Here is a 12,968-nt window from a genome sequence, read left to right on the forward strand (position 1 = left end):
TTTAACATATATTACTGTTCCCTTTTTCCTTTTCTTGTTTGCTGAAATAAAGCTTTTACCTAATTTTTTATTTTCAATATATTTGCCTTCACCTTGTTTAATGTGCGTTTCTTGCAGACATATTATGTCACATCTTTGTTTTATTAGGAAGTGGAATGTTGTTTTTCTTTTATGGGGTGAGTTCAATCCATTTATGTTCCAACTCAATATCTTCATTTTTTTTTTTTTACTCCTACAAATTCAAAATTTTATTTATTCCACCACTATATGAGAAGGCAATCAGAAATAAAAATTCCCAACAATACAATACAATATATATAAAAAGAAAAAGAGGATAGGCACACAGAAGAAGAGGAACACCTTCTATACACTTAATTCTAATCTTCTAATCAATTGTCCCTCCTCCTCCTGCTCCCTCTAAATTGTCACTCTCCCCAGGCTTGCACACATCATCTTTCTTTCTTTGATCTTTCTCCTGCTCCTTTGCATTCATCCCTCTAGTTCTCACTCCATATCTTTCACCTGAATGTCCTTGATCTTTTAGTTTCTCAATTTCTTTACGATTTCTCTTCCAAAAATCTGCTGTTCTTTCCACAGTATCAATTTTGTACCTTTTCTGTTTCCACATCAAGGTTAAACCCTCCGCTTCATCCCATCTAAAGGGGATACCATAAATTTTTAGTTGATCCAATAGAAAATTGTACTCTTTTCTTGATTTGAGCACATTCGTTGGGATATCTTTAAAAATTTGAATTAGGCGTCCATCGATAATTAGTTCTTTTTTAAAACTTTGTTGGGTTATCAGATCTTTTGTTTGTTTCCGCACACAATACACAACTATGTCCCTCGGCAAGTTCTTTTGTCTGGCCAATTTAGAATTAATGCGATATAAAGTGTCTATTTCCCACGGGAATTGTTCCACCGGTTCTTCCACGAATTCAGCTATTGCAGGAATCAGAGATTTATATAAACTTTCTCCTTCCTGCTCAGGCACTCCTCTAAGTTTAATACAGTTCTGTCTTAATTTAGTCTCCAGTCTTGTTATTGTTTGTTTGTTAATTCTTCTTTCTTCCTCCAATTTGTTAATCTTTGATTCCACCTGTATAGCATTATTCTCCAAATGATTCACAGTGCTTTCCAAATTGTCCACTTTATTAGTTATCTTCTCCAAATCCTTATTTATTTTCACCAAAGATCCTTTTATCTCTCCCATTTCTTTTTGAATTTCAGATCTAATTTCCAACTTTAAATCCTCTCTTAGTCGTGCATTGTCCTCTTTAAGTTCTTCTTTTATCCGTCTTATCTCATCCAACATCGTCAGCTCGCCATATTCATTAGGTTTCAATGTCGTATCTACTGATATTTTTTTTGGGAGGGGGTGTGTGGGGATAGATGATACTTTCTTGTTTCCAGACATTTCCTTCAATACACTTGGCCAGGTAAATAATAATTCTGTAGATATGCACCCAAACATACAATTGTTATGACCATACAACTGTTGCCCCTTTTCCCTATGCCAAATTCAGTACTACTTCAATCTTATCAGAATTCCTCCCTTTATCACATCCACATTCACCCTGAATCAGATCTGCCTCTCCTATTCTTCCCTACAATTTCTCCACTTCCTATTGTTATACCCTTTACATCAAATCAGCTATTATCCCCAGTATACAATTTACAAGTCTATATCTGGTCTACACTTTATTCTATATTGGCTAGTTAAGCTTACTTTTAATCACCAGCAGGCGACACTCTTACCCTGTCCTTATTCAGACTACAGCTATTCTGTATTTATGAGTATAGATCTCTTCCTTATCTATCCAGATAATACTATCTGGTTTCAGTTGTTATTTCTCCAGGCGGCCAGGTGTTCTCAAGGACAAATACTACCCTCTTCAATTTGTTCTTTCTTAACCCACAATTTCTCTAAAACATGTATCTACTTACTAAAGAGAGGTTACAAAGATAGGAAACAGTCAAAGATATTCCAGATTCCAGTAACAATCAGTAAAGGAATAGTCAAGTAACAAACTTTCTTATTTCCCCAGTATCCACTTTAAATATATCTAATATGTAACAGGCATATTACAAAGCAGACCTTAAAATCAATGAATCCCCCCTATAAATTGGAATCACAATATTCTTCTCCTTGCCCTCTTCAGTAATAGTTCTATAACGTCCTTTATTTCCTTAAGTTAGATTGTTGTTGTTGTTGAAACTTTCTTTTTATTTAGTCCTTTAAGGGCAATTCCACGCTAAGTCCTTTATAAAGATTCCTACACCAGTCAGATATTAGCACAAACCAGTGCTGTGGATAAACTTATGAGGAGTTCAATTACTTTCCCCCTAAGCCACAAAGAAAACGGAGAGATTTTAAAGTATTTAGTCCAATCTGATCTTTCGTGGGTCTTGCTTTGTAAAAAACAGGGTTACTCTCTTTCTTTTTTATTTTCTCCCCTTTATAATGTTCCTTCTATGACAATCCAGTTATTCTTTCTGTTTTATGTCCAACCTGGAAGAAGCAGGTAACTGAGATCACTTCAAAAGGAAAGGAGTCCTATTTCTTCCTTTGTCAACCCCCCCCCCCGGGGGTTTCGCAAGCCGTTCCCAAGCGCAACAGGGAGCTGGGTTTCTTTACTCCTTTAAAGATGTACACACATTGGTGGCAGCAAAATACAAAAGCCGCAATGAAGAATTATGCAGAGATTGTCTTTAGAGGAATGCGTTCTTCTTAGATTTTAAAACTGCAGCTTCGTAAAAGAAAAGTGGTAGGCTCGCTTAAGCCGCTAAGGCTTCCGCCAGCTTCAAGCTCACCCGCGCACCTCCGGGCTCCTTGCCGCTCCGATTCACTGCCTCTCCTCTGTTTGCTTCATCTTTCAGGCTACTTCTGAATCGGGCTCTGGGGAGTACCCAGCGGGTGCAAAGTGGGCGCCTCTGGTTCCCCCTTATCGAGGGGGATACTTCGACTCCGTCGGATGTCCCTCGCGGAGCCTGGTTGCTGGCGGTTGTCACCCCAAGGGAGAGCATCTCTTAGATGCGACCACTGCGATCCTCCATACCACCGGAAGTCCCCTAGTGGAAATTTCTAAGTACCCTACTAAAGAGCTAATCCCAGGATTCTGCAGGGTGAAGCCTTGCCAGTGAAAGTTGTATTACTCTGATACTGTATAACTGTGCAGCTTACATATAATTGAAATGGAGCTCAAGTGATGGGTCGCCTGAACCAAGTATTGCTGGCAAGGTGCTGAGGTACAGGCAGATTCCCAGAGCTACAGTGTCTTGCTTTGAGGACCTCACAGAGCTGAGAGCCTAGTCATCTCTAGAGAGCTGTATACCAACTGTTCTGACTGGCAAGTTTTTCTAGGAGCTATAAGATCCCTCCTGGTTGGAGAGGACACATGATTCCGGAGACATGATTCACTGTTCTCAGTGCTCTGTTGCTAGAGTTGGGTTCCGCATCATTGCCATCATCACCACCACCACCACCATCATGTACAAAAGACATGTAAAAATTAAACTGAGCCTTTGGGCCAGAAATAATCCTATTTCTGCAGTCTGTTTTGACCCTGTGTTGAGCTCAGATTCTGGCTTTCATCCAACAGATGGATGCATATGTTTACAGTTTCTTCATACGCAATGGGGATTTTTGGAATGTATGCAGCTGAATAACTTCACTTCATAGAAAAGGGCAGAGAACCTCTGTGCTTCAAGGGTTTTTGGCTGCTGTCCATTTTTCAGGCAATAGAACTGCCATTATTTGGCCCAGTGGGGTTTTAATATACTGTCAAGTACTTAATTCCATTCATTTTAATAGTTCATTGACCCATCCTGAAATATGGCCGCTCACAGAACAAAATACATGACATTCCATATCTTTGTTCCTAAGCAATGAAATTGGATTTGTAGAGTACTGAAGTATATTGATAATTTATATCAGTGCTATCTTGCATTTGTTGTTGCTGATCTGTGTTGTTGCACAGTGGGTTTTATATCACTCAGCAAGACAGGGAAGACTGTATCAAACTTTGTATCAGAGACACTAGTAAGGAAACATGGTTATTGCAGCTATTTGGAATGTACTGCTGTGCTCAGAAGTATGTTGTTGTTGTTGTTGTTCCATAGCCTGAGACTCAAGGTGGCTTACAATATTAAAACAAGTACTGTACAAATAAAATTCTAGATCATTAAGATCTATGGAAGTTAAAATATGATTCAACTATAAATAGAATGAAATGGCTGAATACCCTAAAGGCACCATCAGACCCTGTCTGATCATGGAAGTTAAGTAGGGTTAGCCCTGGCTAGTAGTTGGATCGGAGACTGCCAACTAATGCCAGGTGCCATAAGCTAAATTTTGGAGAAAGGAACTGGAAAAATCACCTCTCACTAACCCTTGCCCAAGAAACTATGGAATTCATGGGGTCATCAAAAGCTTTGTTTGATTATTTTGTATTGTATTAATGTCTGTTGTTACCTGCCTCAGTCCCCAAAAGGGAAGAGGCGGGATATAAATAAATACTTTATTATTATTATTATTATTAGTTGACAGGAGACTTGAAGGTGTATGCACATGCACACACATACAGACACACACACATGTGCACACAGAAAAAAGCAACTTTAAAATATATCCACTTAAAACAGCAGCACCAACAAATACTTACAAGACAGCACTTATTAAAAGAATTTATCAGAGCAACACCAACAATAAAAAGAATTTATTGGCCTCTGGAACAACAATGTTGCCCTAATATAACTTCTTTAAAAAGGGAGTGCTAGAGCCTGGAGCAACCACCAAGAAGGTGCTCCCCTGTGTCCCCACCAGATGTAAAAAAAAACTTAAGGACTTAAGAGCCTGAGCAGGGTCATATAGGGATGTGTGCTCCTTCAGATATCCTAGATCCAAAGTTGTATTGGGATTTATAGGTCATAACTATCACTTTGAATTGTACATGAAAAGGATTAGTAGGCAGCAGAGCTGTTTCAGCTAAAGAAGCAGATAATAATCTATTATAATAGATAATAAGAGGTATGTGACTTGTCTATAATAACAGATACTCTATCTTCAACAGATAAATCAATGGATTACCCTACAGCATTTTCTGCATAAGAAACAACATTTTCTGTACAGAACATAGTATTTTAATCCTGAAATATTATTTTTCTGTCCTGATCATGCTATTTCTGCAGATGTTGATAACGCAGAAACTGATAATGCTGTACAGTTTTCAAATATTTTCTTGCAGGGGGATGGAAATTGCTAAAATTACTTGTTTTTCCCTTTGATGATGAAATTAGTGAATAACTACATTTTTAGTTCCAACACGGGAGTTATACGCTCCCTGTAACCAGTTCCAGTTATCAATGTGGCTTGAATGATTCAGGCCAAGAGATGTCTTTGACTACTACTTTTCAAATACAGTCCCACATAGACCCTGTTAAGTAATCCAAACAGGCTGCAACTAAGGCGTGTAGTCATCATAGCCAGATCAGATGCGTGCAGCTGCCTCATGAGCCTCAACTGTGCAAATACACACCTGGCCACCACAGAAACCTGAGCTTCAAGGATCAGGGCTGAATCCAGGAATATACTCAAGCTGTGAACGTATGTCTTCATGGGGAGTGTAACCCCATCCCTCTCAGGCTCAATCCTTTTCCCCTGATCTGTGTTTTGCCTGACCAGCTCCACCTCTCTTTTATCTGAATTAGGCTTCTATCTGTTCACTTTCATCCAGTCCATTACTGCTAATAGGCACCAGTTTAGAACTCAGACAGCTACTTTAGATCAAAGTATAAAAGAGTACAGTGGGCCCTTGGTATCTGCTGGGATTTGCTTCCAGGACACACACCCTCCCCGTGGATACCAATATTTTGGATGCTCGAGTCCCTTAAATATAATGGCATAGTAAAATGGTGTCCCTTATATGAAATGGCAAAATGAAGGTTTGCTTTTTTGGAATTTATATACATATTTAAATATTTTCAAGTCATGGATTCTTGAATTTGTGGATAAAAAATCTGTAGATATGGAGTGCTAACTATAATAGAGTTGGATGTCCTTAGCAAATTGACGGCACTGGGTCTCAAATTCTGGAAAACCTATCGTGTCAGATTCGTGTTGATGTGAAACAGCATGGAGGGCAAAATTAAGTTTTGAAGGATCCAAAATGCCAATGGGACTAACAGCTTTGTCAGGCCAGCAATGAAGGCTGGCATTGGGGTGGAGTGGGGTTGTGGCATCCACATGATGCACGCCCTGACTCCGCCCCATTCCGCTGTGTTGCCATGCCCTCCTCTGCATGGCATTCTGCAGTGTAGAATTTTAGACTGGGTTTTATTTTATTTTATTTATTATTTTCCTGTTGTGTGCCACCTTGGGAGGATTTTTGTTCGGAAACAAAAAAACAGAAGGTGGATAATAAGATAAAACCGGGCCCAGTACAAGGTGTTCGTTATTACCTTTAAAGCCCTAAATGGCTTGGGTGCAAGCTATCTTAGAGACCGCCTCCTCGCGTACAATCCTCCCCGCGCTCTCCGCTCCTCTGGGAGGAATTTGCTGCAGCCTTCAAAATCTAGACTTGCGGCTACCTCTCAGAGGGCATTCTCTGTTGTTGCCCCTAAGCTCTGGAACGACCTGCCGGATGAGATCCGTCAGTTAACATCTTTAGACAGCTTTAAAAAAGCTGTCAAGACGGATCTCTTCCGGCAGGCCTTTCCAGATTAAAATTTCTCCCGGCCCAGGCTCCCGGGCTCCCCGATTTCCCTTATTCCTCTCGTGGCCCCATCCCCTGATGGTGAGGATTTTTGAGGGTTTTGGGGTTTAGTTTAGGATAGTATAATTATACATTGTTATAGTCCCATTTTAATACATTTAAGTGTTTAATAATTTTTTAAGGGGGGGGGAGGGAGTATAAATATTTATGTATATTTTATTCTGTAAATTTTTATGTTGTTCACCGCCCAGATTGGCTTTGCCACCGGGCGGTATAGAAATAATAATAATAATAATAATAATAATAATAATAATTATTATTATTATTATTATTATTATTATTATTATTATTATTAGAACAGCAATTGGATTTGGATGACAAAAGGCAGCCAGCAATAATGGGGCTGATCTTCCCTTTCCAGGAGTGGAACTCTGCTGTGGAAGAATTGAAATCTGATGCACAGAAGATTTTATTTTCTGAGGAATATGCTGAAAAAGAGCATCTAAAGCTTTCAAACCAGAAAATGAATCTGTTGCACCAGGAAGTGAACCGTTGTATGGATGACCGGAAGACCTTATTGCAAGAAGCCAATGACTTCTTCACTGCAGCAAAGAAGGTTAGTTGAAGGTTGGATCCATAGTGTAAAGGATTCCAAGATTAAGCAAAAACACTTGCTGCCCCAAATGCAGCTTTTATTCTAAGCACCAGATGGTGCTATTAGCATACAGGTGATTCAAACCTTTTTTTAAAAAATTATACCTGGAAAGGCAATAAAATTACTAAAAATATCTCAGACCTGTTAGACCTTTTCCCACGCAACATGGACTACGAGTCCAAATTGGTATCTATTTTGTGTATGCGTGTGTGCATGTGCCTTCAAGTCACCTTATAGTGGCCCCATGAATTTCATAGGATTTTCTTAGATGAGGAATACTCAGAAGTGGTTTTGACAGTTTTTTCTTCTGAAATATAGGCTATAGCACCTGGTATTCCTCTGACAGTCTCCCAACCCGGTACTAACAAGGGCTGAGCTTGCTTAGTTTCCAAGATCAAATGGGATCTGGCGCCTTAGGGTTTGTTGATGTTGTATGCCTTCAAGTCATTTCCAACTTATGGTGACTCAAAGGTGAACCTATAATGGGGTTTTCTTGGCAAGATTTGTTGATTTATTGATTGTTGAGGAGGTTTGCCATTGTTTTCCCCTAAGGCTCAGAGCATACCATTTGCCCAAGGTCACCCAGTGGGTTTCATGAGTGAGCAGGGAATCATACCCTAGTCTCCAGACTCATACTGCTACACTCAAACCACAACACTACACTGGCATTAGGGTATTTAGGCCTTATTTGTGCCTTGGTTTTGAGCTAAAATTGGTTCTCAAAATAGATCACAGTTAATCTAGTAAAATATTTGGGATATGTTAGAGGCACTTATGGTGTTCCCTTCTGGACCTTGCAATAGAAAACATTTGTTGTAATTTCAGACTCTTCCCTCCAGATGGCAGAGGCATTAGTTGCTGAGAGGTGCATTCTCTCACAAGATCATTGGACTAAGCATAAAGTAATAGTGGTTGCACGCAAAAGCTGCCCAGTTAACAGATCTTCTAATGGCATCCATCTGCTCCATCTCTTAGGCCAGCTCCTCTTTCCAATAGGTTTGGACGATATTAAAGATGTAAAGCTATAAAGATATCCCTGCAGCAATTCAGCTATATTTTAAGTGCCTCTCTCACAATGAATCTATGTATTATGGAGCTCCTTTGCCGGTATTCTTGCTTTTTGAATAATTTCACATTTTTATATAGCTTAGAATTTTTTAAAAGCCTTTTGCCTTCAAATGCATTTCTCTAGCATTTCCTTTTGTAGGAATATTTCTCTATATAAAATAGAAGAGCTTTTTAAAATGTTGCATAAATATTATTTGCTTAACCAGTAGAATATTATGAATGGATATGGAAAGGAGCTATAACTAACGAATTAGAACAAGTCCATGTTTCGCACATTGCTTGCTAAAGGAAAAACTATGTGGGGGGGGTTGTGTGACTAAACTGTACCTGCATTGCTCTGATTCCCTTTTTTCTGCTCATTCAAACTGCTGCTGCCTCACTGCTTAAATCTGGGTCTTCCTGAGCATATGCCATGCCATCAACAGGTATATAGTGAATATTATGTTGAGCCGGTGTCTGTTGTGCCTTCAAATTGTTTCTGACTTATGGCAACCCTAACATGGGTTTTTCCTGGAAAGATTTGTTAAGAGGGGGCTTTCCATTGCCTTCTTCTGATGCTGAGCAATTTCCCCAAGATCACTCAGTGGGTTTCTTTGGTCAAGCAGGGATTCAAAGGCACGTTACAGACCGCCCCTTTGGGGCAGCCTGTATCCGTCCCTTTCCCCGCTGTATCGGGGCCACAACGGCAGCCTCTGAGGTCCTGATCCGCCACTTTCCAGGCCGCTTCCCCAAGGCCTGGAAAGGTGTGTCCTTGGGGCTTCATGCCCCAAGCACACCTGATGGCAGCGGGGAGGAGGAGAAAGGGGCCACTCGGCCCCTTTCTCCCTTGCGTCCCTGGCGCAGCCGTCTAAAGGCTGCGCCAGGGACGCAAACCTCAGAAGGAGCTCTGTTTCGGAGCTCCTTCTCACGCCGCGGAAAGGGCGTTCTAGGCGCCCTCGTGCGGCGCAACGTCATGTCCGCGCCGCCTCGTTTGGAGGCGGCGCGGTGGTGACGTCGTAATGGTGGCCCCCGTGTGGAACGGGCGCCGCCATTTTGTACAGACTGGGTCCGTACTAGGGTTAGGGGCATCAAGAAGTGACGCCCCTTTCTAACCCTATTACAGGCCCAGTCCGTACTACTATTAGGCCCGTCTGTAACGGGCCAAACTCTTGTATCCCAAAATCCCAGCCCAACACTCAAACCACTATACTACTCAAACTCTACTGAGCTAATATTTGTTTCTATGACTGTAGAAATCATGCTGTAGCTCCATCCTTTGGCATCCTGGGATTTGGAGTTTTATAGATCCTTTAGTCTTCTCTGCCAAAGTTCCTCACAAAACTACAAATCCCAGGGTTCTTTAGAATGGAAGCATGGCAGTAAAAGTTGTGTCAAACTAGTGTAGTTTCTGTAGTGTGGATGGACTGAATGTTACAGTAATGGAACCAATTGAAAGGGAAGTCACAGCTTCTGCAAAACTATTAGCAAACCAATGTGGGTCCTTAATATCAAGTGTTTTTACAGCTCTTGGGATAAACAGCTTTTGGATAAACCTAGGTTGGGCTTGTATTTAATTCTTTGGGATGTGTAATAATCAAGACTCCTTGGATATCATTATATTAAATACCAGGGATGGGCAGCATATGAACTGCCTTTGCTCTTTTGTGGCCCGTGCAGCCCCCATTATATCTGCTGCATGTGGCAGCAGACCCCGTCCTCACTTTTGCACCCAAACATCACATAAAGAACATGCAGTTTGTTTACAGTGAAAGTGCAGTCTTCAGAAAGCATAATTATCTTCTCAAACAGAATATGTACTCCTCATGTGCTTTGTTTTAGTGTAAAAATAATTTTCCTGGAAGATGGAAGTGGGATTTTTCATTCCCATTTGCTGCTGAATTTTGGCAATGAGTACCTGCAGGATGAAGCCCATACCAGGATTGGGAGGGGCATTTTATTGATTTTTTTAAAAAGTCTGCTAAATTTTGTATGAGTATTTTGTATGACTTTTTAAATTGAAGAGATTATAATTGGAGAAGATACCACAAGTTGTACATGGCAGACTTTGAAATTTTGAGAACTGATAAAAGATTAAATTATTCTTGACTGGTACACATATTTTCTTTAAGCAGGTATTAATTTTATTTAAAGACTTTCCTCCTGCTCTTCAGGCAAAAAGGTTCTTAACACAACTCATACAGTCAATAAAAACAAGTCAAGTCCTGCCTGCAGGATTACAGTCTCAAATACATGGCAGGGGGGAAAAAGGCAGTGGAGGGAAGAGGGAAAATAATATTTTGTGCCTTGTGTGTGCTGAAAAATACAGACAAAGATTATAAATTGATACCCTTGTTGTTGTTGTTTATTATGGTATACCTTCAAGTCATTTTTGATTTATGGTGGCCATAAGGCAAATCTGTCACAGGGTTTTCTGGGGATGAGTGTATTAGACTCACTGAAATCATCCAGTGGGTTTCCATGGCCAATCGACAAATTGACCCCTGATCTCCGGAGCCCTAGTCCGGTGCTCAAACCACTACACCACACTGGCTCTATGCATTATAAATGTTCTTGAATTATAAATTATAAAAGTCCATGCTTTGTTTACAATAGCACTGCTAGCAGTAATGAGTGAATAGTCTCTAGGGTAACTTTGGAAATTTAATTAGTCTAGGTTTAGGAGGATACAAGTTTTGTTTTGCCATGTCTTGGAAGAATAGCTCGGCAGCATTGTAGGTGTAGTCCCATAAGTATTTTTTTCCCCAATGAGCTCTTAACATCAGAAAAGAAGAGAGAGCTAATAATTAGTTTTGGCTTTTGACAGTAACTTATGTTAAGAATGGATAACTTCAAATTAATTAGTCTTAAAGTATTGCCATGTTTGTTTGTTTGGTTGCAACAAACAAACAACAAATGGGCCTATTAATTTTCCTCATTGTTTTCTTTTCTCTGTCTCCTCCATGAAAAGGAGAGGGAAGAGGGGGATGCACAACAATTCAGTCCAGAAATCCTCTCTCCTGTAACAGCATTGTTATGTTATCTTCTGTTGCTTTTTTGGGGAAGAGAGTAAGGGATTCTGCATATCCTCCGACATTTCACTGGTGAAAGCTGGGACCTCGTAACATCAGAGTGTGGTCAAAATAACAAAGGTTATTTGTTCTTCCTTATTAAGAACAGACAAGCTAGGAGAGCCTGCAGCAGTTTGCTTTTGTCTCAGCCTACTGGAGAAAGCAAGGCTTCTCCTTTTTTGAACTTCAATTCAGTGGTGTCCACGGGTTTGGTGTCAGCTGGTGCAGGAGGGTGGCCAGCGGGGGGCAGCTGGGCAGGAGGGGAGGGAAGCTGTCCCCTCCACATCTACACAGCTCCCTCCTCACGAGGAAGCCACATGGAGGTGACACAACCCTTCTTCTTTACCTCTGCATGGGGTCCTCCTCACATGGAAGTGTGGCAGAGGCGAAGCCAGGAGGGGTACGCTCAACCTTCCTCCTCTTCTGCTGCCTTGGCTTCCTCCTAAGGGAGCAAGCCTTCACAGTGAAGAAGAAGAAGCTATGGATGCTGGTGGCAGCAGCACTGCACACACACACACACACACACACAGCAGGAAGGGGGCCCCACCTGGTGTCACTCCTCTTCTGGGGTGTCACCTGGTGCAGTCCACACACCTGCACAACCCTAGTAATGCCACTGAATTGAAGTAAACTAAGGATAAAGAGGGAAAGTAGGAGAAGGAGGACAGAAACTGAGACATTTGAAAAGCACCTGAAAAAGCATGATGACAGAGCATTAATTGGGATCGTCCCTGCCAAATTAGGAAAGTTGGAGGGTATTATGCTTGGATTTGAACTAGGTGCTCTCTTCCATCTCCTTAAAACAGCCCAACAACCAGTTTTTTAATGTTCTTGATTAACAAGTGAGTTATCCAAAGAATTCTGAAGTCATCTCTTCCCTTTGGGTTCATCCCTGTGGGGTACCACAGCATTGCTGAGGCACTGAGCAGGAAAGTGCCCATATCTTTCATACTTTATCACCCACTAACAGGGTACTCCTGTGACAGCGGCATCCCTAAAGGTACCATTATGGACTCTGAATATAGTAACTTCAGCCTCATCTTCTGCCTTCCCTTCGTGTGTGAGAGATAATGACTGGATCAGCAGTCCTGAAGTGCCAGTAGAATGGGGGGGCCTTCAAGGACTCAGACAAAACATCTTCTTTTGCTTAACCACAGATCATTATGATGGTCATGCTGCCTCCCATAACATGTGTGCAGTGGATGGTCGGGGGCAGTAAGGAAGGAGTCAGTTGTCAGGTTTTGGGAAGAAGCATTTCTCTTGGCATCCCTTTATCACTCAGATCAGCATTATGAGAATATGAAACCTCAACATTACTACTAAAGCACTGATAATGTGATGTCTTTTCATGATCTGAAGTCCTTTTTAGTACTTTGCTTCTAGTAACTGCTGTGGTTTCATCTTATGGAGTTGGTACTTGGGTGAAGGACTAGAGCTCTCTGGAAGAGAATAATAAATAACTCAAGAAACTACAAACCCCAAGAT

General features: G+C 41.0%; 1 protein-coding gene across 7 annotated transcripts in view; it reads left to right on the forward strand.

Annotated features, from left to right (window-relative positions):
• Window positions 1-12,968, forward strand: part of CCDC141 (coiled-coil domain containing 141) — a 122,143-nt gene that overhangs the window by 62,785 nt on the left and 46,390 nt on the right. For all 7 annotated transcript variants that reach the window (XR_016280848.1, XM_089519662.1, XM_089519666.1 and 4 more), the window contains exon 7: window positions 7,135-7,329. Coding sequence is in view for 6 of the 7 variants with exons in the window: in XM_089519662.1 (XP_089375788.1) it covers window positions 7,135-7,329 (195 nt within the window). In the remaining variant the exon portion in view is untranslated. The remainder of the gene's footprint in view (window positions 1-7,134; window positions 7,330-12,968) is intronic.

The sequence above is a fragment of the Sceloporus occidentalis genome, unplaced genomic scaffold (genome assembly GCF_023333645.1).
Source record: "Sceloporus occidentalis isolate IW3139 unplaced genomic scaffold, rSceOcc1.0.p SCAF_4, whole genome shotgun sequence".
Classification (NCBI taxonomy): Eukaryota; Metazoa; Chordata; class Lepidosauria; order Squamata; family Phrynosomatidae; genus Sceloporus; species Sceloporus occidentalis.